Below are 26,375 nucleotides of genomic sequence, written 5' to 3'. Positions count from 1 at the left end.
TGGCAGCATGTGTGGAACTAACGAGATTATTATCTATGACAAAATGATGTAAAGTTGGCACTTGATAATGATTTTGTTGCTATAAAAATGGTGGTGTCAAAGTTCTTGAATAAAAGAAGCCACTTCTCAGATAAGACCTTTAAACAACCACTTCAATGGTTAAAGGTTGCATACAGAGTAACCATTATGGTACCAAGTCAATGGGATGTACATGCAGGCTAACACAACCAGATCTAAATGTAGGTTGGGAGAAATGTTTGTCTAGGGAAAGGGACGGGCTGCGAAAGCAGAAGTAACGAACAGAAGGAAAAGGGACCCTGCCAAATTTGAGAACTATGATGGTAATACATTAAACATTATAAACAAAGTCACATTTAACATGCATCGTAAGAACATTCAAAATTGATTACAAAATTGACAAGTTTGAGAAATACCGCTACACTGAAACAGACACAGCACCAGTGCTTTGTGTCATTTGAAACATGAAAGAGTTGTGTACATGTACCTCAAAGAGTTTCTTGGCATGATTCTTATCCATCTTGACGTTCATCTTCTTAAGGAGTTTCATACACTCCTCAAAGTCCACAGAGCCATCTTGGTTTCTGTCAGCCTTCTCAAAGGTTTCCCGGATCCAGCTTAGGATTGAAACGCGTCAAGGATCAACAAAAAGTGAAAACTTTATTACTTGTTAACAACAGGAAAATTAGTTACTGAACTCAAACTACAGGAAGGCATGCACAACGACATGGCCTTACAGTACATCGCGTATTCCCCCTTTCACTCTTTGTGAGTCCCCGGTAAACAGCCAGCAGGCAATTTTAGGGAAAAAAGTTTAAAGCACAAAAAATTAAAATCAAGTCCCCACAGGTCATTTCGAGTCGCCACAAGTTACCTCGGGTCCTAAGAAGTCATCTCAAGTTCTCAAAACTAATCTCAAGTCACTGTAAGTTACCCGGTATCTCAAGTCCCCCAAAGTCATCTCAAGCCCTCACAAGTAAATCCCAAGTCATCGTGGCTCCAGTCTAAAGCTATTCAGGTGCAAGGAAATTCTTTTCCCTCTCTTGCCCTTCTCTGTGCCCTATGACCCCTGACCTCAATTGCCAATTTTTTTTTGGTTCGCAAAGGATACGCGGCCTGTTTGTCTTTGATGTTGAGGTTCTGGGCCTTCTTCTGGGCCCATCGGAGTCCCTGGGCCCACATGCGAGCATCCTCCTTTGTCGGGGCGACCAGGTTGATGGTGTGGTTCTCCGCCCCAACGATGAGCGCCAGACACAGATCCGAGCTGTACTTGGTCTTGACTTTGTTGTTCTTGAAGGTGTCTGTCTCATGGCCAGAGCGCACTTCATGAATGTCCTGAACAGGGACTGGTAACAGACACAAAGAATGGCATCTTCTTCAGGAATAGGAATTTCATTCAGAGTTCCACAAAATCAATCTAAAAATTTTAATTATTGTTGGTGCAATTTCCTCTCCTTGTCCAATCCCCAAAAGAAGTTTAAGTCTTTTGTCCCCTTAAAATTCCCTACTAAATTTTTCTTTATACATGTATTTGGTTAGTTCCTTTACTCATATTACATGTAAATGATTAGGAAGATAATAAAAAAGACACGAAAATACTGTCTCCCCTCTCCACCGTAACAAAATCTTTTCATTAGAAGACTCTTTAAAAATGTGTTCAGAATGTCCAACATGCCAGGATGTTTCTGTTGGCTGCAGGACTTACTCTTTGATCGGGATGATGTCTTCTTGCTAGGATGGTACTCGAGGGTAAGCCCATCCTCACTCAGGGCAAAAGAACGGCTGTAGGTTTTGGAGCCGTTCTCTCTGATCTTGATGAATTTGGTTCCATTTTGCATGTGCTGCAGTACTGGATTCACTACAGAAAAAAGGAAAAAATATAGTATCTTCTTTCAAGATCACACAATGTACATAAAAATAAGCAATACTACAAACTGCCGGTCCACCCTTGGCAAAACTTGCCAAACTTATACCCCTTGATGATATGGTACCAGAGCCCATGTCTTCCATTGTACCCAGGGTTGGGGATGGAAATGTAGAAGTACTAGTAATTTTTTTTCTCAAGCATTTCAGATTTCTGAAATAAAACAGGCATTATAAATTTCACCCCTCCAAAAGTGTCTGTCCTGAATAATATTTGCCTGTTTTCAAGGCAGGTAGACAGGTTACCAAATGAGAAAGTGTATAGCGCATGTAGGGTTAGATGATGAAAAAAACATACATGTATGCACTCCATGTCCGTGCCTGTTTTTCCAGCCTAAAATTTATGAAACAAGTAATTTACCACACACACTTGTGAAAATATTCAGTATATTACATTACACCACTGAAAACATGAAGTACAATATTGTACAAATATTGCCTTATGCATGTACATACATCATGTACATGTATCACCCAAAGGTCTCACAAATCCCATCTACCAGCAGTTTAGAGACAAGTACAACAAACAGCGTTTCCCTGATCGATTTCTAAATTACCCCGACACGTCTAACTCCACGGGATAACTTATGCAAGGATGGCGCTGGCCAAATTCTGACCTGCTTAATATGTTTCCATGGAAACATCTGTGTTATTCATTTCCTTCATTTCCTATCTCTTCCAGCTGAATTTGTATTAACAACTCTCCCTGTGCATTACTCAGCTTCCGGTGAAGTTCTAAGCCCCTGGGTTAAGGTTTTCTTCCAAGTGCAATGGTGCAGTGCACTGTACAGAAAAGTCCTGCATGTACGTGTACATGTACTTTTTTTCCATTTGGAACAATTTCATTTAACGGCGCAATAATTTTTTTTCCACTGCTCAAACATGTATAAGCATTACAGCCTTATCTTTCCTGTCTTGCATATCAAGTTGCAAATTAGTGGAAACGGTTTGACAAAATGCGTACATGCACCTGAAATTCTGCAATTTGCAACTGAAATATGCTGTTTCTCATGCCTCTGTTACGGATTGCCAGGGGTAATGCAGTCATTTATGCTTACATGTATATATAATGCATGGATTCTGTCCTTGACTTTAAAAGCCTTCAATGAAGCATGTTTCAATTACTGTGTGCAATTGATTACACTGCTCATTAATTTACTGTGCTGTTCACATGTACATCATGATCGCTTTCAAACCTTGAAGTCTTTAGAATGTTTGCTTATACAAATGTAACTGTTCACACAGAGAGTATGGTGCTTCACACAATTTTACTTTCTTTATTCACACCGGTACCAAGTGAGTTCATTCGACAGTGTTATCTAAAAGAGAGATACCGGTACATGTACTGTACATACACATTAGCCAAACAAAAAGGTTATGCTTCCTACCGGTATTTCCAGACCTACCGGTACCCTACATGGCTGATTTTGGGAAAATGTAGAAGTATATAGGAAGAAAAAGTTTGTCTACTGTAGTTTGAATGTGGGGCAAAAGGTTCGAGGGAGTCGGGGACTCATGTACATGCTCGCAATTAGTGCACCTTAAAGTGCTGTTCCTTATATTTGAAACAAATGCCACTCGACCTCTCTTGCTTTATTTTACATCTGTTAACACCTATACACATGTCAATGTGGCTGCGCACTGAATCATTGAAAGGATTACACCTGTTAACACTTACCCGGTAGATACATGTACACATAGATGTACATGTACATGTAGCTGTGCACTGAATCATTGAAAAGAAACAATGCCCTCCTCCCCCAAAAAAATTCCTTGCTACAGGTAAGGGTTTTCAGATGCCATGTGATTGCAAGCAGAACTTTTTTATATTTGTGCCTAAGGCATCCCTTTGGAAATAAATCTTAACAGAGCAGGTGAAACAATCAACCCCAATTGAAAATGGTTTCTCTTGGTTTAGTTTTGTTGTCGCTTTTCATTTCATAAGGACTGAAGAAATGAGCATTGCGGGCACTCGTTCTTGGTTTCTTTCCTATATGAAATGTTAAAGCCAATTTTTCAAATTCGACTTTAACAGCTTCGTGTAAAAAGGACTGAAGGAAACATCGCAATAACATTTATCTGACAAGAATATTTGAGTTTGTAGTCTCCATTAATCAAAGGCGACAAATAATGACAGGCCTCCGTGCGTGGCACACCAGACCTCAGCTAATGCATGCATCAATGTTAATCTTTTAATTCTAATTTAAACCAAGGCAAAAGGAATACAAATATTCAAAGTCCATTTCACATGTTATCAAGGCGAATGATACAGTTATGCAATGCACATAAGATAACATACAATGTGTGACCCTCTTGGAAAAAAGGTCGGTTCCAAAAGTGAAACATGAGTTAAACTGTAATGTGCATGTCTGGAAAACCAACAGAGTAAGCTTTCATTTTGTGTATGGCAAAGCTTAATATTAGTCCAATATGTTCCTTGGAGGTGACTTTTTTTTTCATAATTACTTCTCTGGAGTTCAAATCAATACAAGGGTCAGAAATTTGAGGTCCAATTGTTTTCTGTGTCCTCGTCACATCTGATGTGTGATTTTAGAACTTTAGAACACTCTCTAATTTCTAAGAGTGGAAAGTAATTTAACTTACATGTAGCTACTAAACAGATAGAAAAAGTGTGAAATCAGTGTCACTGATATTTCCATAGGTCAGGTGTAATAGCCTGGGGACACAAAATGCCACACTTTTGGACCCTGAATTTATAGAAGGTCCCACAACTGAGAAAACAGACTTTGAAAAGGTAAAATCTTACATGTATCCAGACCTACATGTAAGCTTAGATGACTCCCTTTAAATCTCCCTAGCAACCAGCATGCTCCTTTCAACATTTTTTTCCATAAAACTTGAAACTTCAGAGATCAAGGATGTTACTTCTGCCAACTGAAATTCTACAAGAAATTCCACCCCCTCAACTTTGAGTCACTTAAACTGCCTTTTTGTGGAACAGGTCACGTACATATGTACCAGTATTTTACTTGACGTGAAGTACATGTACCATATGTACTGTACATTGTATAGCCGATATGCCTCAGTTAAATACAAATGTATGCAGTATAAACCCATTTAACATGCCACTCCCTCAAATTCTATTAACAAGCACAGGCCAAAAGCATTACAGTCTACATGTATAAGTACACTGTATGCACACACACGTACTGAGCCGGCTGTTAAGTACATGTACATGTACACCTGTACATGGGCTTGGGAACCTACATGTACATGTACATGCACTGTACAGTAGACCACATTTAATACTGTACCGGTGAACTCCTCCAGGGCGTTATTACATTTATGCATGTATGTGTACAGTACCCAAGGGCACTTTTGAGGAATCCTTGGGTTCATTACCAGAAATATAATGATTTTAATGTTCAATGCTGTGTAAGAGGCCATCAGAGTGGTTTTGGCAGAGTAATATTGATAGAGTTATTTGTTTTTCATCTCTTGATGGAATTGTTTCACTCCGTTTATTTTCAGCACAAGTCTTACAACAAACAGTACTACAGTATGCCACTGTTACACTGTACATGTACATCAACAAATGAAAATGAGTCAGTAATTGGAAAATTACATACATGTATGTACAAAAATTATGTACAGAAAAAAATTTCCTGTTTTGTAAATGAAGCACTATGACAAAAGTTCTAGAAACAAAAATGTACTTAGTCTTCTTCCAAAAGACGTAAACTTGCTTGTTCTGTTTAATACTTTCTGAACTTGTCACTGCCAAGTCTGCTTTTCTCAAACAAAAGAAACCTCTTGAGCTTGTGCATACAAATCTGCACTATACCGGTGCATGTACCTGTTCTGAGGATATCTCCATCTTCAAATTAAATCTTCCAAATACATGTAACACAAATCATCTTGTTCACTATGATCGTAGGTGCAATGGCCTAGAGTTATTTATTTATGCCGGTACATCTACATGGCATGTGTGTGCTTAATGTGTGTAACCTTTTTGTACCGTACAGAGAAAATATACCGTACAATGTAAACTATGTGTACATGTACATGTAAGTCCTTCCCTAGAGAAATTGTATTAAAAGAATAAATAAATGCAGAAATTGGAGTTTGTGCTCTGAACTGCATGTACATGTACATTGTAGATTATCTGAGTACAAAAACCTCTCGGTTTCAAATGTACATGCAGCAGTACGGTAAAATACACAGTTATTGATCTACCGGTACTATCAATTACAAGTAGATATCAAAACCACTTTGATAGCCTCTTACACAGCAATACACATGTAAACCAAACCAAGGGATTCTTTTAAAGTGTCCTAGGCACAGTACATGTACATGTAGCTCTCAAGTAAACAATGGGATGCAGTTAAAGTGGGGGAAATCCCAGAAAAAAAAACATGTACTGGTACATGTACTCTGAGTAAAACCCAGGGAATCAGGGAGGGACTGAAAACCCAATCCATCAGGCTCGTGACATCAATACGGTACATGTACATGTACGTTTACAAGTCGTACAGTTCGGGTTTTTTTTCAGGCCAGGTACATGTACCGGTACATACATGTACATGTACATGCATGGTACCAGTACACCTGTAGCGAAGTGGTGAGATACAGAATTAAAAAAGAAAAATTAAAAAAGAAAAAGAAATCTGCCGACGTGTTTTTGTTCCTTTACACATCTGAGTTCATTACAAAGCAAACTTAACTGCAGAAAAACATACAATTTCAAATAAATCACTGAATGTACATGTACATATATATACATAACTGAAGTGGAAGCAACTTGTTGGTACTGTGTTCATGTGCAGTATTGTGCAATCAGATTACTGCAATACAGGTAACTGATTACTTTTATAGGTGAGCTGCACATAAAAGTATTATGTCATCTCCAGTTTTTGCTGGTTTTCAGGCTCTGTTAGGCTACATGTATTTCACTGGGGGGAAGGACACCTGGCTCTTTTAGAGTTAACACCGGTCCAGTACCGAAAACAGCCAGAAAATTAAACCTTTGGGGTGTAGAGAACTCACACCCTCAGTGCCAAGGAAGTGTACTGTAGCCTAATTGATCACTTTGCTGTTACGTAGCGATACCACATACACTAGTCACAGGCTGAATAATGGTTTGAGCTGAAATTGATTTCTGGAACTCTGAATCACACCAAGTTTGATAGCTACAGGTAAGATTACAGGTTTGAGTTTACTAGTATCTCAAAAATTTCTGGGGAAGTGTGAAATTAATAGTGTACGTATGGTTGGGCTTATATGTGAAATTATGCTGATGAAAGTTTCTTCTAGTTCTACTGTACCTCAATTGATCGGAGTTCATGTTTAGCAAGCACAAGTATTTTCTCAGTTTTCGATTTTCAGGGTTTCCCATGTCAGTACCCATTCTTTACAAATGTGTAACCATGAACAAAAAAAATTCCCCGTGAATGCATAGGGCCTACAACGTGGAGCAGGCTGGGATTGAACTCGGGCTGCAGACATGAAAGGCAAGGAAAGAACCACATGAGGCAAACCCGAATTCCCTCCCTGAAAACATGTACCAAATGATATATACATGTAACCCACTGCACTAATGTGATGATCTGGGTGATTCCATGAGGTTTGGGCACAATTTGTGACGGTGTCCTTGTTACATCGGTAACTCTTTCCATCTGCTGTGACCTGTAGAGTAGGTCATTTACTCCGTAAAAATAACATACACCTTTGTATTCAGCCCTGCAAGATGTATAACAATGTCAATTTGGAATCCAAACGCAGGGAACCTAGAGCAAGGAACCTTGATGTACATTCAATTACTGCTGGCATGTACACATGTACATGTATACTGTCTGTGTACAATTGTACACACTTGTTCCTGACCCAATGAAACAACACAGGAGTTGCTACACCACAGGCACTAACACAAACACCTGTGTACCTGCTACACAAGGAAAATGCAAGACTCGGAACTCCCACAACTTGCGCTGTACCCTTCAGTTTATAGAACAACTTTACGATAAATGAACCCACAAATGCTGTCTCGTTATTTTATAATCGGGGATTTTTCTGGCTTCATAAACACAGTGTCTACATGCCAGAAATGTGCAGTGCATCCAAGTAAAGACAGACTACTGAATAAAATCCAATAAGTGATTCCAGAACTTACTTTTTCTAATGTCCGATACTGCTTCCAACTTGATTGCCTCACAAAGTTTGATGGTTTCGGTTACACTACTGTTTTACAGAATGTACATGTGTAAGTTCCAGCAGAGAGATCTTATCTGATCAATATTTCCCCAAATACTACCGGCTGACAGAGAATGCACACCGTGTCATTACACGGACAAAATAAATTAATTATTGCAACTTTGTATCCTGGATCATGCCCCAATAGCAAATAAACAAACAAAACCAACTTGACCATCTGTATGCACACATAAGACAGTCCACAGTTCAGTTACTGAACTTTTTTAAAACATGATATCCCCTACCTTGATGATCTTCCATGTTTTCTCAGTTGGAGTGACTGAATAAAATGTTCAAAGCCGGAATGAACACGACCTATAAGTATATGTCAGCAACAAACATGTTCTATGGAATACTGATTTCAAGGGCGCGGACCCACATCCTGGAATTATAAATTTGCATCTCAATGAAGGAAACAAGTGTCAATGCCACTGAATACTGTGGGAGACTTCCATTCATGGCCCTGTGTCTTCACGGTTGCTGATCCCGAGGGAGTTTGCAGGGTAAAAAGTCAATACCAGTACATACTTTATATGTTCATGTATGAACATGTACACAGTACATACAATAATACACAGTGTTTGTGCAGTACTAATCAATTGTACCAGCAAGGAAGCACAAAATACAAATGACTGGGGAGGAACCTGAGTGATACACAGTGCGGTAAGTAAGCATTTGAACTACATGGTATGCTGCAATGACCTATAGTACAAGTGTGCTGGCACAATGCACCGTTAATTAACTGCCACCTGTACAGTAGCGGTACATGTACATGTACATTCCTACATGTACATGTACACTTATATTCCCACGTGTGCCAAATGTACATGTACGTACACACTGTACATGTAATCATGTCCGTGGAGTACATGTACTACACATTGTGAGCATGCATATTGATACAAGCACAGGTATACACGTACATGTGCGTGCAGTCACACATGTACATTTACATGTACCACATGCCATTGACTTTTTTTCCCTAAAATGATGGTAAATTCGGTTTATGTACATGTACTTGTGTAAATACATGTTAATGTACATAAACCGGTATGTAAAGCTGTGAAGTACAACATGTACATGAACAACATGTACAAACATTCATTCAGGTAGCCTGGCAACTTTCAAGGGCATGATCCGCACAGATAGATTGATACACTAGGCCTACCAGTACCATTAGTTGTATGGGCAATACTGCATGCGCAATGTACCCGGGTACACATACTGTACACGATGTATGGTACATACATGTACACACATCCTCAGGCTGAGGCTCTGCCGTTTTCTTCAGGATGGTCAACTTCAAATCAATCTTCTCTCCAGTTTTGACCAAGCACAGTGCATGAAATTGTAACATGCTACCAAATCGTAACACCAAGTAGAGTTCCCGCACTGGCCAAGATACAGCAGTGTTTAATTCAGTTCATTGAGTTCTGTTTTTCTTGGAAATAATCTTCCTCTTGTGGTACATGTACATCCAGAGTGTTTGTAACGTAATTGGCTTCACTGTCTGCCATATTATCAGGTTCCATTTATTACTAGGAAGTTGATGTTGACCTTAAGGTAAGCGACATCCATCCACTCAACCGCATGCGGGAGATGGCTTGCTCAAGGATTGTAAATCAATTCACTCAGGTACACCTGTAAAGAGCTGGAGGGCAAATGTGACCCACTCTGTGAAAGTGAGTCTTAAGTCACCAGAGCCACTTTTTGAGTTTTGACAGGGAAAATGAGTTTTTGTTTGATGTATCACTCACTTTGGCATCCTGATGAAAGTGGATACTCCATGGTGACAAATGCTGTGGGGTCCTATTGATTTACACTGTGCAAAATTACTCTAAAGGACTTTTTACTCCAAAGTGCATCTGGCGACTTAAGACTCATTTTCACAGAGTGGGTCACAAATGTACTTTGTGGGACAATCTGAATGGTCAACTACATGTAGCAATGAATTAATGCTCCTCAGCACTGCCATAAAATGTACCTGTACCCTACAGTTTAGCAGGTCCATATTGCATACACGTACAAAAGTGAATCTACGCGGTGCATGCATTTAGCAAGTACATGAAGAAAACGTACATGTACATGTACAATATCACACATCTTCACTATGATACACTTTTGAAAATTTTACAATGCTATTCCATGACTGTTTAATTTTTTGTTTTCATTTCGTTTTTTTTGCTTGTTTTCTTTTCGTTTTTTTTATGTTTAACCCTGAACAAATAATTTTATGATTATTTTTAAGTACCTTTGACCTTTTGTAAATATTGGTCGAAGTTTTCAACAGGTACATATGTTTATGAATTTCCGTATTCCATGATAAGCTGGTGGCAGCAAACATACCGCATTGTTTCTGCCAGTACTGGGTATGCGCGTGTACTTCTGAGCATGCCTACATACATGTACCGGTACTTCTGAGCATGTGCACAACTGTAGACAGGGGCCGTTATGTCTGCTGCCACCAGGGTCTCAAAGACTCCCATGCACAGTCTTAACGTATCGGTACAGTGCCCGGATAACATCACATATTGCGCATTGTAGACATATGAATATTTTATCAGTAACTGTATCAATGTGCATTCATGCATTCATGCATGTATTTCAAGTTTCCCCGTGCACTTTAACAGGTTCTTCCAACAGATGCAGTACACACGATACATGTAATGGTCATGTATGAGCACACAGCCTCAATAAACAAGTTGAATAAGATAAAGAATGTCAGGAGATAAAATCCTTGATTGGCAGATTCTCCTTGTCTTACATATCAATATCCATCTACATGTACATGTATGGAAATGCCTTTTAGACAAAAAAAATACAAACACAGAAAACCTAGTCAAAATACATTAAAGAAATTTTGCTCTGAGCTTGGAGTGTTTTGTAGCTTACAATGACGATGTATGACATTTACATGAAGGTCTTTGACGGTGCTAGCTAGAGAGCTCCAGCGTAAAGCACATCGTAGCGGTACCAGGAGTTTTCCCACTAAAGGTTCTAAACTGCAATACAATCTATATGTACATGGAGTTCCCACAAGAAACATTGCAATGATGAGTGTATGTAAATGCATGTTCCCACAGCCACGAATCAAGTACATGTGGGTCATTCTACATGCAAAAACTTTGGGGTCCATTTTCCTGTTCCTGTTACATCTGGCATTTGATTTTAAATCTTTAGAACTTATTGTTTAATTTCCAAGACTGCATAAGTACTGCAAATTACTGGTCAAACTACAATAATTTGAAATCAATTTCAGTGATACATCCCTTGTCAAACTTGTCAGATGGTTGTCAGAGCTAACAGGGACAGAAAAATATCACACTTTGGACCCCAAATTTATAGAATGACCTACATGTAGATGTAACTCTTTACAATAGAAAGCTAGCCATACTTTACATGTACTATCCAGCTCTAGGGAAATTTTACACTAAACACTCTATAGATGTACATGATTTCCCGCACTGTACCGGTAGTTTTGGGGACGTATGTGTACACTCGATATTTCACCTATTTTGTGTGGACTGCAAATGTTGTGGGGACTCAGAAATGTGCCCACAACTCGGTTCAAATTTTGCTAACAAAAGAACTTGTCCCCTGAATGCAATGAATGCCTACCCTGACTTCCCGGTACATGTATGGTACATTTACTTGCTGCTAATAATGTACATGTAATCCCACACAGTCAAACAAGGCTTGCTTTAAATGTCAGTATTAATACATGTGTGGTCACAAATAAACTACCAAAACAAACATGAACCAGGCATGAGTTCCCATGCAAAGTGTCCACTAATTCAACGTCAACATGTTCACAAGCTGGTCACAGAAATTCACAATTTTTTCTGAACTATAGTACATGTATAATGCAAGCATAGCGATACATGTCTGCCAAAACCAGGCAGCTGCAACATCACAGTCTCAGCACATCGACCTGATGAAGGTGCATCACACCAGCAGCTCTGGCCACATCTACAGGTACCGGAATCATAAGACTTTTTTCAATTTGCGAATCAGCAAAATGTTTACCTTGAGCGGCATCTGCCCCTTCCTCCACTTTCTTGCTCCCTTTCCGAAATTTCTTGGCCAAGAAACTCATCTCCTTGTCAGACTTCGCTCCTTCCCGGTAATATCCTCTCACTGTTAGAACAGACATGGGATTATCAATTTCAAAAGTTGGACAATTTGTAGAGTCTACAAATTATTGACGTGCCCAGTTCGCATGCAACAAGACATAAAACGATGACTGCAAGTGGTGTGCTCAACTGTAAGCAGAATTCCTGAATATTAGCAAACATCAAATGGGTACAAAAATAAACATTATTTCTTGTCAATCTGCGCTTGAAAATTACAACGCAAGGTTTGTCCAAAAGGAGGCAAGACAAAATAAAACTCACATTTCTTGGAGATGGGAAAATAAAAATTACATGTACATGTAGTCTGTAGGGTAGTGAGAGAAGTGCTATTTAGCACAGTGTGTACATACATGTACATGTACATGTACACTACCAACCCAAATACACACCCTAACCACAGACTTCTGCCCCTCAGTCAACGCAACTAACGATTAACCCTGCCCCCACAGTCACCCTCAACAACGTTCCACACCATCCAGCCACTCAAGTAACCTGTGCACTCAGAGGAATAAACACACAAATCACACCCTTCCCGTTGGCTGTCATCCACTTTACAACCAGTAGGAGCTAGTAGGAGCTAGAAACGCGTTTCGAAAAGGGGAGAAAAAAAGGAAACCTTTATTTGTGGCCGGAGCAGTCAAAGACACTTCTTGATTGAAAACACTATGCCATTCATAAATTGCAGGACAATCTCCTACCCACAACTTAATTGCCACTATTGACAAGCTAATGATAAAAGGCAGAATGACTTTTATGATGCTTGCCCGGTCAACTATACATTTCCAGGGTAACTTTTATCACAATGTACATGTACACATTGATGTCACTCGATAATTTGTTTGGTTTAAAGGGATACTAAAACAGTTCTGTAGGATTGTCCATTGAGTTTCAGTCGATGGTAATGTGAGTTTTTTACTCACATCAAAGGCTTCAACAACTCTACACATAATATATGAAGTATTCTGGAGGCAAAGTGAAACTAAGAATTAGCTGTTCCCAATCTCAATTGGGAACAGCTTTTGTAAACGTTAAATTTTTTTCCTTTTCTTTATCCACTTTTTTTTTCTGCAAGGCACTTTGGCAATTATTTTAAGTCTGATCGATTTCAAACTTGGTATAGTAATTAACCATCATTAAAAGATGTGCCGCGAAACTTTTTGTAATCGTGACGTCATTAGGGGTCACATGACCTCCATTCAAATGTTCATTCTTTACAGTCTAATAAGTAGTAAACTATTTGACTGATTTTACTCAAATTTGGTATGCACATAGTCAGGGACGTGTTACAGATGAAAATTGATAACTTGACCTCATGTGACCTCTACTTCCGGTTTGAACGGAAGTTGTATTTTAACACACACATCGTCATATCTCATGAACTATACGTTCAATTGCAGTGATAATTTGTTTTTCAGTTATTTGTAATCCAATTAATTGCAAACTTATGATACTTGTTGACAGTCATCAAAAGAAATAAAACACATTTTGGGAACAGCTATGTGTTTGTTCACAAACACATTTTCTCTAGTTTCAATTAAAAGTTGACTTTACCTACATGTACTTGAAATAAATTTAATCCTTACAAAAACATTAGCTTTTAGAGAAAAATACAAACTGAAGGAAATATCAAATTTTCATTCAATATACATGTACATGTACACATCACTTGGAAATGGTTGCCTTCTAAAGTTCTGAATCTCTCCAACACAGGTAACAGGTAAACAAAACTCTATCTGAAGTCTATTTTCCTGGTTTCAGTTTCCAATGGGGAAATAATATAAGTTATACTTTACTTGAGTAATCTGATTACATGCACACAGTAATTGCTCCTTCGCTGTAATGCACGCAGCTCTAAAGGTGTTTTGATTTTCAAACTTATGATTATTATTTGATTATCAACCTTAAATCTATGTGACTAGCTTTTATTAGTAATTGTCAGGGGTGTTGCAGGGGGGCAAGTGAGACAATGGGGGCAATTACATTGCATCCCCCACCCCATCAAAAAATAAATAAAAAATAAAATATAAAACAGGAAGGAAACAGAGAGAAAAAACCTGTAAATCAGAAAAGAGGAAAGTGGATAAAAAAACACCAATTTGCTTGAAAATACCTCCCAATTAACCCCTTAAATCATTCATGACTTTTTATTTTGTTTGCTGCCAGTGCAATTGTTTTCCTCCCCCCCCCCCGAATAAAAATCTGGTAACGCCCATGACAAGTGTTGTGATTTATATGTACATCTACAACATTTATTTGGGCCTGAGTACCTGAACTACACGAATATGTACCGGTAAGTACTTAAAGTTGATGTTTCTTTTTTCGTCAGTTCCAAACCAAGTTGTCCGTACACTGTGAATTTGGGTTTAACAACCCAAGTACTGGTGCGTGTACACAGTGACTCACGGTCTACATGTACAGACTTGTGATTTGGCTTAAGTTGTGAAAAGCTTTACAGTGCCACCATGTCAAAATGCTGATGTGGTCAATTCCAGTGTAACAGACATGACATTCAGATAGTTTCTTGTAATTCAAATCATCGCACAGTAGAATTGGCAGAACTCTCCAAACCATCTTTATTGAGTTTATTAGACACATTCATGGGCAGAAATCCCGGGGCGGACCAGGGGGACACAATGTCAAATGTCCCTCCACATTTCAAGCAAAACAAAATACTAAAGGAATTGATGGATGGAGGATTTTCCCTTTTGAGTTTTTATAAATGGAATAAGATAATAAACATGGTGTGCACAAAAAAAGCGTAAATGGATGTCCCCTCCACGATCAAGGAGAGATTTCCGCCCATGGACATATTTAACTTCCGGTATCAGTGACATACACATTGGGTTTCACACAGTTTTATTGAATGGTTGTAGAGAAAATGCACTCACTGTGAGAGTAATGGACATGACATGAAATGGACAAGGCATTTTGACCTACATGTACTGTTAATTATGAAAATTCCTGTGAGTTTTGGGATAGAATGCACTTGGTTTTGGTGTTAATAAAACCCGAAGGTCATGCTTTAATCATAAAGTCATCTCATTGAACAGTTTTTCATTGCATTCTTTTTCGACAGTTCAAAATGTAGCGCGACGGACATGACACATTTAGCATAACGGACATGACAGTTTTGTCCACTTTTTATAAGGTATGGCAGATATTTCTTTGTTTTCAAAGTAAGGTTAAAAGATACACGTAGGAACACACATACAGAATACTGTGACTGGTATTCTTTTTGTACTTTCAGAGGGGCTGTTTTTTTCAATATTTACAAAATAAAAAAATTAGCAAACTTGCTTCTGCACCAGCTAGCTATAGTAGCTACATGACTAAAAAGTAGGCCTTGTGACTTAGAGTTCTCGAAGTCGAAGTACATGTAGGCCTACAGTTTCTAAGACCATCGTTGTCTTATTGCTTAGTCAGTACACAAGCATGACAAGGTACACCCTAGGCCACACCATATCGCGAACTGTACCAACAGCTAGCTGAGAAAGTCGACACATCTCAACCCGGAGACCATCATGACCATCTTTCGAGTGCCGAGATGATGACGAGGACAGAGATGTGACGGTCACAACCAACATACCCAGGCCAAGGTCTTAGGAGATCCCTCCTACATCATGTTCACAGGTTAGAGTAAAAATACTTTATGAAACGCCACATACCTTAACGAACGATGCACCTCAAGCCGAAGAATGTAAAAGACAAGTCACCATGGTCACACTTCAACAGAGTTAAAATTGAATTCACCGGCTAAACTTCAGTTTATATATTTAGGTAGGCTCTGGCCTCCTACCGCTCAGATGAGTCTCCAAACGGCTCTGCGTGAAGTATCGCACTAGCGCCCTCTTGTGTCGAGTAAAACTTTTTGGCATGAATCGCGAATTAACGAACAACGTACATAAATAAAGGCAAAACCGGACGCGACCAGGAGGCTGAACATGCTTGGGTGATTTGTTTTTCCCGTCTAACGTTAGCTGCCGCGAGGATAATAAGCTGCAATAGGTAACACACTTTTCTAACTGTTTTCTTCTTGCAACTTGACAGACTTAATTGGATTCGAACAGTGATACGGGACTGAGCATGCTGAGGAACGTTCGCTACAGTAGGACTACAGGCCTGAACGTTGACAACAGAACTTTACTTGACAACTTACAATACATCCTCATATTAAAAGATCATCTTGGCTTTAACTTCAGTTGTAAATCACTTTATATAGTTTCAGAAGACAAAAATCTGAAGGCATTGAGTCAATGAAAGTTTCCTGTAAAATTGATTAGCCTATTTTTTTAGAAAGAAGTTAATTTTACTTCAAAATATGCTTCACATTCAATCCATTTTACTTCAAAATCCTTTTTTTTCCAGTTACAAAATGGTTGACAGTGCAATCTTTGGCACTCCACCAGAACCAGTCTTCAATCTGAAGGGCTGTTGTCTGTCTTCTGAACTCCTGGAAGAGTTGCTGTATGTACAGGCTGCTCACAATGAGAAGGCAGTCAAAAATTCTGGCAGTGCGGATGGTGCTTTCAAACAAGGGTCCATAGCAGGTAGCCTAGGCCCTAGCTGAATGTTCAGAATGGAAAATCACAATTATTGAGGGTCAATCACAGACAATACCAGGTGTAACGAGGGGCATCTGTTAATTTAAGGGGATTTTAGTGAGGAAAGCCCACTGAATACTGTGGAAACAGGTTTGAAAAGTAGGGTCAAGTTTTTATGTGTTAGGCCTATAGGTGTTTATGTCATTCAGAAAGAGTTGCAGTCCAGTATGGACGTCTTTCTTGAAAACATGCATTAAAAGAATGCAATAACTCCAGACAGTTTTGGGGAAAAAATGTTTTGGTAAATTTAATGTATAAAAAAAGAAAGTCATTGTTGCAAAAAGTCAATAAGATTAAATAAAATTGTATGACGACATACTTTACTAGACATTGCTTGCCTTAAATTTGTCATATTTCCATCTTTTGCAGAAATGATGTTCCTTGTGTGTGATAAGTTTAATCAACCCCCAGAGGCCCGCTATTTAGCCTTGGAGATCTTTGACAGGTACAAAGTTCCTCATGCTGCTCTCAGTCTGCTTTCTTTGTTAACCTTGACTTCCTAAACTGTCATTGGGTAGATTGAAATTGGAAAATTGAAGCTCTGAGTACATGTGCTGATGTACAATATATATTTAAATAGAAGTAACTACATGTACCATAATTGTACCTTTTTGAGCAAATTCAGCTGTAACATGGAAATTAGGCAACAAAATAAACAAGGGATATAGTTGTTCAAGTTTGAAATAAGAGAGGATGGTCTTCTTTCTCCCCAGGTTTCTTGACTCTTTGATCGTCAATGTTTATAAAAAAAATATCATCATTACAAACAGGCTTTGGACTTATGTGTATACAGGATATTCATGTGGCAAAATTATACTTTAGAAATAAAAAAAAAAGGCAGGTTGGACAAGAATCTGGTTTATTAATTTCATTGGTCTAAATATGATATCATGTTGTTGAATATAAACACTGACGAGGCATTTAATGGCGTTCATTTTATCTTTAGAAACTTTCAACTTGGGTAAAACCGTGTTCAGCTGTCATGTCATATCCCTTGACTAGATGCATCTACCTAATCCCTGTCCATTCAGATTCATGACCAAGTATGCCCGTGACCAGCTCAAAAAGGCCCACTCAGGCAGAGGGGGTTACCAGAAGAAAGCTGCGACCTGGAATTCTTTCCTGCGGAAAATACAGAAACACCTCAAGCTATACATCACGTCCTGCGTGCAGATAGCCAGCAAGATGTGCTCTCATTACAAAGTAGGTCCAGTGAAGAAGCTAGCCTGAGCTCTGGTATAAACACATGCTTCTTCCCCCTCTTAAACCAGATATCCTTTCTTAATAAGCTTATATATTCCATTTTAGCCAGCTCCCCAACTTCTGGCCGAAACGTGAAAGTTATGAATGGTATGCATGGAAACAACTGAAATAAGTGTTTGTTTTTAATAGTCTATAATTGGGCATTTAAGAATCAGCAAGTTCGCCAAATCAGATCATTTCTCCTCCAGTCGCAGGCTGTGGGCAGTAATGTCCATATAACAGTTCTTTAGTACAACATGGTCTTGAACTTGAGTTTGCCAAAGAAAACATGTAGACTTTAGAAATTCATCTAAATCTAAAGGTAGAAGTTGCCGCAGGTTGAGTTGCAAACCTTTAAAGATTGAATCTCTTTATTGTCACAATCACAAGAGCTACAGCGAAAATGACGCCACAGAGCCATTTTCTGTGAGCTGTGGAATCAAGATTTCAACCTAAATGTTTGCACATATGGTGGTTAAGCCGGCCATAAATTCTGTAGTCCATCTACCTCCTTCCCTCGTGTATTTCACCACAGATCATCCCTAAATAAGACTGGTTCAAAATCTGTTGAAATCTTTCCAAAACCTTCTCTTCTCTCGTAGATTTTGACAAATCGGAAATGCAGCAGGTTTCTCCTGGATGCTGGGCTGGGCTGTACCTCGGCAACCATCCTGAGGACAGAGCTGACCATCCTGGAGACACTGGACTATCACGTCTATGCGACCTCACCGCTCACATACATCGAAACTCTCCTGGAGATCATGGGTAGGTGTTAAATTCCCTGGGGGTTAGAGGAAGAGAGTGAGAGAAGTAGACATTCCAGTAAGCAAGAGACTGTTGAAAGTCCTGCCCACCTGATGTCATAGAATTAGGTGAGGGATGCCAAAGTTGAATGGAGAAAGTGTTCACAGAAATCTGGCCAAAGCACCACAATATATTTCTTGTGACTCTGAAAAAAGTTCAGTCGGGAAAGTTGGCAATTTTACCCGTTATTTTTGGGAGCTAAAAATAAAGATCCGTTTTATAAACTTTTAATAAGAAAATAGGACTGCACTGTGAATATCAACGTTATCACAGTGCTGTTTATTCTTTGATTTAAAAGTTAGCAATTTATTACATTTGTGTAAGATGAGATAGAAAGTGGTCATAAATTTTCAGAAAATAAATGAAACCATATTTGTTTCTCATTGTTTTTTGTGGGAGTTACTTGCTTGGGGCAGACATCCAGACAAATAAGAATGTTGTAAGTGGCCTGACAGGATGGACGTATTAAAACCCTGGTGGAAATACTGCTAATGTACAAAAAATACAAGAAGACTTTCTTCTGTTGACAGTTCCTGACATCTGCAATTTCTCCCAGGGCACAATGACAAAAGCACCAGCATGAAAATCCTACACGAGACCAGTATGAAAGTGATGGACCTAGCTTACTTGCGACGCAGCGCCGTGTATGACCAACTCTTCAGGGTGGCTACAGGTGGAATGACTGGTTCTGCCAAGGACAGGTATACAATGCAACAATACTGTAGAGTTTCTAGAGTCTGCTTTGTAAAATAAAAACTGCAGACTGAGTTGCTGACAGAGAAAGGATCTCGCAAAATGGGTCTTAAGAGACTTCAATCCATTTGACAGTTTTGCGTATGTATTAGAGAGCCCTTTATGTTGATATATTGCTCAGTTTGAAGTGATGACTGCGGGCGTTACACAGGTTGGAAATGTTTAATTAGTTTCCATCGTGGAATATTTAAGATTTTAGAATCCAAGAAATTCCTGTGGTGACTTCAAATTTATTTTTTTGGGCTGGGTCACAACTGGCTTTCATTGAATAATGATTGAAACCAAGAAGCAAGTTTTCTTGATACTTGAAATGCAACATGGGCCATTCCACAAAGTTGAGGAACATGGTGACATTTCAACATTTTATAGATGGGGTATGGGGGCCACTGAGTGAAACCCTGTTGCTTTCCATGTTGCTTCGGACTCATCTTTTGGTTCTCAAATGTTCCAGTGCATTTTGAAATTTTGGTCTGATATTTTAAGGACAAACTGTTCGTGCATGTAACAGGGACACCACATTATTTCTATCAAGTTTGGTTAAAGCTGTATTTTTTGGCATCACATTCCCCAAAGTAACTAGCTTGGAGCCAAGCTTAACACTCCTGACCTGAATTGTGATAACAGTCATTCTATGAAATCCGTCAATTACGACCAAATTCACAAACGTGACGTTAGGTGTCAACTGACAGATCTTTTTTGGAATGTCATTAAGACCTCATCCCTAGTGCTAGGAATCTTGGGTTGTGTTCTCAGCTGTTCATTTGGGAGGAAATTGACCTCACAAAATTGAAGTTCAGCCAAACTTGACAAAATGATGTGATGTCCCTGTTACATCTGCAACCAGTTTCTTTTTAAAATATTATGCTGATTAATTTCAAAACGACCCAATACATTCCAGTTTGACTGCAATAGTCACATTCAATGTTGTACTACATTTGAGTTTTATCTGAGTGACCCTTCATATCTCAACTGAAAAAAATTTCCAAATGTCATAAAATAGTTCTCAACTTTGAGGAATGGCCCAAATACTTGAAAGGCACACTCTTGTCACACAAGATAGGACAATTACCACCACACAAGATTTGACAGCAGCAAGGGTCCCACTTAAACAACAGTAGAGTTACTGGATGGCAGTGATTGAATAGTTCTCCAAAGGCATCTTGATTGAAGGGATAATATCTTAAAGCTGTTCAAGGCATGATTTGGACTTAAGGCGTTAAAGTCTGGAAACAAAACCCCAAATGACAAACAATCTCGGTATTCACTCTTTGCATGCTGCCGCCATAGGCATGCAGAGCCTCGAACCGGCAGCTTGTACAACCACGTCAGAATCGCTTTGTCCAATCACATGGTGTAAGAACTAACACAGCTCTCGCAAAATCACATAAGTGACGTACACAGGAATCGCCGATCCGGCTATATTTACATGTATTGTGTAAAGCTGCTGGATCCAGGATCTGTATGCCTGTGGTGGCAGCGTGCAAAGAATGAACAGTGCCAATTTTCTTCTCATCCAGGGAAAGTTTTGCCATGGTTGAGCATGACATAATGCTGTTTGCAGTGGCAGTGATCGGTGCAGCATCCTATGTGATTGACAAGACCACAAGTGATCAGGTATTAAAATCCATCAGTAGTACTTATTGACAAGAGTTCCAGATCCGCATATCAGTTGACATGCTGTGCACAAACCCTATGAGACTGGCCTAAAAATTGGGAGTGTTTTCAAGAAAATTCTCTGTTTTCCCGATTGAATTAGACTTTTTAGGACATAATATCACTTTCCGATGGCGAATAAAACCACAGTGGAAAATCAGTGATGTCTGTAACATGGAACTCTTACCAAAACATGATTATTCTTACAGGAACTTCATCTGGACCAAAATTCATGGTCCTGAGAAGCACTTACAATTTGTGGCTTTCTAGGTAAAACTTTTCAAAGAAACCTATTCAAGCATCAGCAGAGGTGGATGAAAAACCTCTTGATGGCCCTTTATCTTCTAGTCAAGGGTACCAGCCATAATCTTGTCCAGATCCTGAAGTGAAAGCCAGATAAGTCTAAATATGTCCTATTGGGGCCTACAATTAGCCCAAACTTCCAAGTGAAAAATGCCTGAAATGAGACTTCCTGAAAACTGGCACTTATGACCAGTGACCCTTTCTTGTGTTTTTCTCAAATCAAGATGGCTATGAGAGCACAGTTTTTTAGTTACCAGAGTTACCAGAGATCATATACTTTCTACCTTTTCAAAAAGTGTGACCTTAAAAACTGGCATTGTCTAAGGCTTCGGGTAATCACAGATGTGCATGAACAGTTTAAAAAAACAGCCAACAACAGTTCCTCTGTCCGTGGATCACTGAATAGGGTTAGAGTATATAGAATCCCAGTTTCCAGGTGCATTACGCACTATTGCCAAGCATGTTTCAAGACTACTTTGGGTGTCTTCTTTACCTGCTGTCAACTTAAATATTTAGAGATGGAAAGTACTTCTAAAGACTTCTACTGTTTCGTTGTATTTTTCTCTGTTTTTAGGTGATTGATCATCTAAGCCGCATCACATGCATCCCTACTGACGACATACTGGAGTTTGCTACCGTCCTCGTCCAGATCACTCTCCAGTTAGACAGCCATCAGTGACAAAATCCACCTCACTTCAGCCTTGGGTTCAAGACACAAGTCGTCACCGGTATTGCCCGCAGTTACAAATTTACCCACAAACCAAGCCGTCACTTTGAATTTATAGTTCAGTTATGTGACTGCTTAAATTCCATTCGAGGGCAGACACACCAAAAAGTGACAATAACCCTCGGAACTCTGGAATGAAACGACAGATTCAGAACAAAGTCTCTTTGGGGAGCCCCCCTGCAATCTCTTTACTTCGTGGGCTCCATCAAGTGTGAGGCCAAATTTGGAGGTTTCGTGCCCTTGGAAGACAGGGAGATAACATACTCTAAAAAACAGTTGTCCATTCATTTTATTTAATTTACTGAAAATGAGAACGGATCACCTTTTTCTCATAATCTGTACGACACTTCCATCTCAAAGAGATAAATTCCCACGTATTCTTAGTTCTGTTTACTGCACAGAATTTTAAACGGTAAGACAAAGCCACACACATCGATTTAAGTAAACAACGAAGTGATCAAGTGTAGACGACAGTGCTTTTGTGGCTCGGCACAGTAGGAAGAATCCTGTTTCTGATATGAAGAGACTGGAAGCTGTCCTGCCAACAGTATTTTCACACTAGTGAATTGCACACTTAATTCAATATGCATTTCATTGAAAGAAAATAGTTCAGCGTTTACAAACTGTATGTGCATCCTTTCCCAAGCCAAGAAAATTTGGGCAGACATTAGACAAAGATTAGATTTTTGCTGGACGAATGTACGGAGAACAATCCACAAAATCCAAACAGCTGGAGTAAGCTTGTCTATAAATCTAGATCAAATGACAGGTACGACATGAGCGCTGTGAAAAAGATACTCCAAAATACATACGACACATACAAGTGACTATCAATACCTCAATGTACATGTGTCTAGCTGCTGGATTTCTCCACATGTGGCCTCTGCACCTGGCCACTGCCCTGATTTGGCGCCCTCTCTTGACTCCTTTGTATAATAGGAGCAGTTTACCTACTTTCTCAAGAAAACATAATCAAACCTCATCCTCAAATGATTCCTCATATTTGACCATCAAAATATATAGATCTCATGCCTGGCTCTCCAAGAAAATTTTCTTTTTCAGATTTCAAATGAAAATCTTCACCATTTCTTTGGTATACTTCACTCAGTATTAATAACTTCTTAACGGTCTCATAATTGTAATGAACATATAAAAACCTAAGTATCAGGTCTTTTATTTACTTTTTTTAAGCATACATTGTTAAACAGATATTCCCAGAATTCCTCACTTCTTGTCTGCATGTTAGTAGCACAGATTTTATTACTCATTTACTTTGACCTTTCATTTTGTTTCCTTCTTTCACCTCTCATCTTTACGGCACACAATACATTACCATGCTGTTCTGAAGAAAGAACAAGGACTTACAATGTACTTTCCATCCTTGGACAACAAAAATCATAATGGCTCTCAAACTCACGGACATACAGAAAAAAATCTGGACTCGGACTGAATGCCCTTAATCAGCTTATAGAGATCGTTGAATCCACTAGTGGCCATTTTACCAAGCCGAATACAAAGCTTGCCCGGCAATACCTGCCTTTAGTTCTCCCTGGCGTCAATAGAAGCACGCCAACCCACGCATTTATATTCGGCTCTGTAAAATGGCCGCTGCTTGGCTTGTATTTCATACAAAGGCATTGCAAGTCCAGGTTGTTTTTTACGTCCGTGCTCCAACTGTTAAATATAAATGCCCGTGTTTATAGCACCGTGAATAAATCATATCAAAGTACAAATGTCTGTTTAGTGATGTACGCCACCTTGTTTTGACAGATCAAACATTTAAATGTACAAGAGCTATCTATGCTGCGTAGCTGATGCCAAGCAGTCTGCCCAAGAACTGTTTTCATTCACATTAATGTCCTTCAGGCCATATCTGTTTAGGGTCAGGAGCAGATATTTTTTTCTGGGGAAAAATCGACTAAGCCATCAGTCCTAGAAGACAAACAAAAATTCATTTTTTTTGTTTATATCAGTGGGTACAGAAAGGCCGGGGATTTGGACCTTAAAAAACAGAAATTTATGAGACAGGAAAATAATGACTTTTTAACCAATAATCCGTAAAACATCACCTGAAAATGTGCAGAGATACACAGTACATGTAAATTGATTATAAGCACAAGTGACAGGAAATCCAGTTGTGTGGTGTACTGTCATGACTACCTCATGTAGTGGCAACTTCATATGCAGCAAGGTATGAGACGGAGAGAACCCCCCCTGCTTTGTGTTGGTCATTGTCTCGCAGGAATCTGGGGAATTCCTTTGAGACATCTTGGGGGGATGTGATAAGTAACAATAGTCTGGAATGTGTATAGGGATTGGCCATGTTGGGGAGGTTACCCCTCGGTCTCATTTCTTGCTGGGTATAGGCAACTTAGCAGGCCAATGTGTTAGTTGCACATCTTCACGTCTGACCCAAAGATGTAATGCTTGTACTGCACGCGTCTACAGGCAGATCAGAGATGTGAAAAGGGGTTAAGGAATCATCGGTTCTTGCATTTAGAATTACATTCATATTCAACTTCAGCTTTTCTGCAATATAACTAAGGGGAGTAGCATGGGACGACTGCCCCCCCCCGCCATTCATGCTCTTCTCACCTGGAAATTGGATGAGAGACTACAAACCTCCCTTCAGAAATCAAGCCCCGCCTCTGATTATGCCACAACAGCTTGTGATAGTAATTTGAACTAGTAAGGGATAGCAAACACAAGCATCATGCACAGTTTCAGTACTACTCTAAAAAATACACAAAGTGTCACCTCAGAAAAGCTGTTTTTAAGGGCTTTAGCTCCAAATACCTGCTTTGTATCCAAAATGAGATCTTCCTTTCATTTTTGTGATCTGCTATGAGAAAACATGGCTGACCAGTTTGGTGATTTGAAAGAGAACTTGGCCATGAAAATTCAGTAACAGCAAAGAAATGTAAACCAAAAGTGCTAGACAAGAAGTTATGTCCAACACCTCAATTTTTAAACAGATTTAAAAATATGATTAAACAAAAGGATATGGAGTTAGCTGTTTGTAAGCACCCTATGAGCTGTTCCATTGGTGGATTCTCCCTGAGAACTCTGATGCAGCCAATCAGGATCAGCTTGTGTTTGGCTCTTGTAAGAGCGACGTTCAAACGCCGAATGTCTTGCAGCAGAAAACCGCTCTGAGAAAAAAAAAAAAAAATCGGAAAATATGTGTTAAAATTACTTGTGAGTTTGTGCTGGAGAACTTGTAAACACGATCTGGCAGTCTGCCAACACAGAACAGCAGGTGGGTTGCACTGCCAAGTATGCCTTGAGTCAGTGTTGGTGGACGTTCGCTTATACGCTTATTTTCAATATTTTTGGGACATGCCCTTTAAGCCCAAGAAGTCTGTGGAGGTGGACCGTGTGTTGATTTTGATTGCTGTTCGCGGAAACGACCTGTTTTAGCAAATACCGCTCCGTGGCAGTGCCTCGAAGGGTTGCAAAATATGAGGTTGAAGCAAGAAATGATACAAAAATATCGTTCAGTTAACCCTAATGGGTCAGCATTTGTGGCTTTTGGCCCTACATCAAAAAATGGCCACTGCATCTTGCCTTTTTTGAAAATCAAAATTTTTGATCACAATAATATCATAAGCAAAGGGGTTTAATTCCGTCATGGCATTTGAGCTTACCACCAGTCTGCTTTTCAAGAAAACAGTTTGTGAAAAAAATTCAGTCACTTTCTAGACACGTCGGGGATGGCGCCCTCTAACTGCAATTTATACAGGTTGGAAATCAATTCAGCAATGGTTCAGTTTGAGGGCTGCCAATGACCACACATGAAACAGAAATTCACCAGCACACAGACGGAAATATGCCTGTCTGTTAATGAGCAAACCCACTCCCTTAGCAAATTTGCTACAAATGTTTCATTAGCCTGAGAGGATGGACCGGTGAAGCATCGTATTAGCTATGAAACTGTTCCTCTCTAAACACTAGGGCTTTTTGAAAGCAGGGCACGGAAAAAGGAAAAAAGTGTTTTAAGTGAGAGAA

General features: G+C 39.3%; 3 protein-coding genes across 17 annotated transcripts in view; 1 reads left to right on the top strand and 2 right to left on the bottom strand.

Moving 5' to 3' along the window:
- LOC110990341 (1-phosphatidylinositol 4,5-bisphosphate phosphodiesterase delta-4-like) overlaps positions 1–16,092 on the bottom strand; it is a 43,143-nt gene extending 27,051 nt beyond the window's left edge. For 2 of the 7 annotated variants that reach the window (XM_022255309.2, XM_087133906.1), the window contains exons 1-5: positions 12,546–12,866; positions 12,178–12,288; positions 1,724–1,876; positions 1,130–1,364; positions 506–635 (exon numbers count right to left, since the gene is read on the bottom strand). In XM_022255309.2, the coding sequence (XP_022111001.2) occupies positions 506–635; positions 1,130–1,364; positions 1,724–1,876; positions 12,178–12,288; positions 12,546–12,648 (732 nt within the window). In that variant the 5' untranslated portion in view covers positions 12,649–12,866. Of the gene's footprint in view, positions 1–505; positions 636–1,129; positions 1,365–1,723; positions 1,877–8,071; positions 8,209–8,396; positions 8,544–12,177; positions 12,289–12,545; positions 12,868–15,949 lie in introns of those variants that run through there. The other 5 variants (XM_087133907.1, XM_087133905.1, XM_087133908.1 and 2 more) reach the window with 5 other exon arrangements.
- cntd1 (cyclin N-terminal domain containing 1) lies at positions 8,611–24,100 on the top strand. 8 transcript variants are annotated; one of them, XM_087133913.1, is made up of 10 exons: positions 8,611–8,814; positions 15,361–15,432; positions 15,704–15,914; positions 16,650–16,831; positions 17,255–17,330; positions 17,917–18,088; positions 18,730–18,892; positions 19,488–19,632; positions 21,202–21,298; positions 22,215–24,100. In XM_087133913.1, exons 4-10 carry the CDS (start codon positions 16,657–16,659, stop codon positions 22,317–22,319), a joined length of 933 nt encoding a protein of 310 aa, XP_086990039.1. In that variant the 5' UTR covers positions 8,611–8,814; positions 15,361–15,432; positions 15,704–15,914; positions 16,650–16,656; the 3' UTR covers positions 22,320–24,100. The 8 variants fall into 8 exon arrangements, with proteins under 8 accessions (XP_086990039.1, XP_022111052.2, XP_022111070.2 ...); XM_022255360.2 differs by lacking the exon at positions 15,361–15,432 and having other exon boundaries at positions 8,678–8,814; XM_022255378.2 differs by lacking the exon at positions 15,361–15,432 and having other exon boundaries at positions 8,679–8,814; positions 15,708–15,914.
- The window catches only part of dna2 (DNA replication helicase/nuclease 2), a 30,421-nt gene continuing 26,689 nt past the window's right edge, over positions 22,644–26,375 (bottom strand). For both annotated transcript variants that reach the window (XM_087133902.1, XM_087133904.1), the window contains exons 29-30: positions 25,374–25,519; positions 22,644–24,829 (exon numbers count right to left, since the gene is read on the bottom strand). In XM_087133902.1, the coding sequence (XP_086990028.1) occupies positions 24,769–24,829; positions 25,374–25,519 (207 nt within the window). In that variant the 3' untranslated portion in view covers positions 22,644–24,768. The remainder of the gene's footprint in view (positions 24,830–25,373; positions 25,520–26,375) is intronic.

This window comes from Acanthaster planci, linkage group LG03 (assembly GCF_054643075.1).
Source record: "Acanthaster planci isolate LZ-2023a linkage group LG03, COTS_SCS, whole genome shotgun sequence".
In the NCBI taxonomy this organism is placed as follows: domain Eukaryota; kingdom Metazoa; phylum Echinodermata; class Asteroidea; order Valvatida; family Acanthasteridae; genus Acanthaster; species Acanthaster planci.
This window is presented reverse-complemented; position numbering and strand designations above follow the sequence as displayed.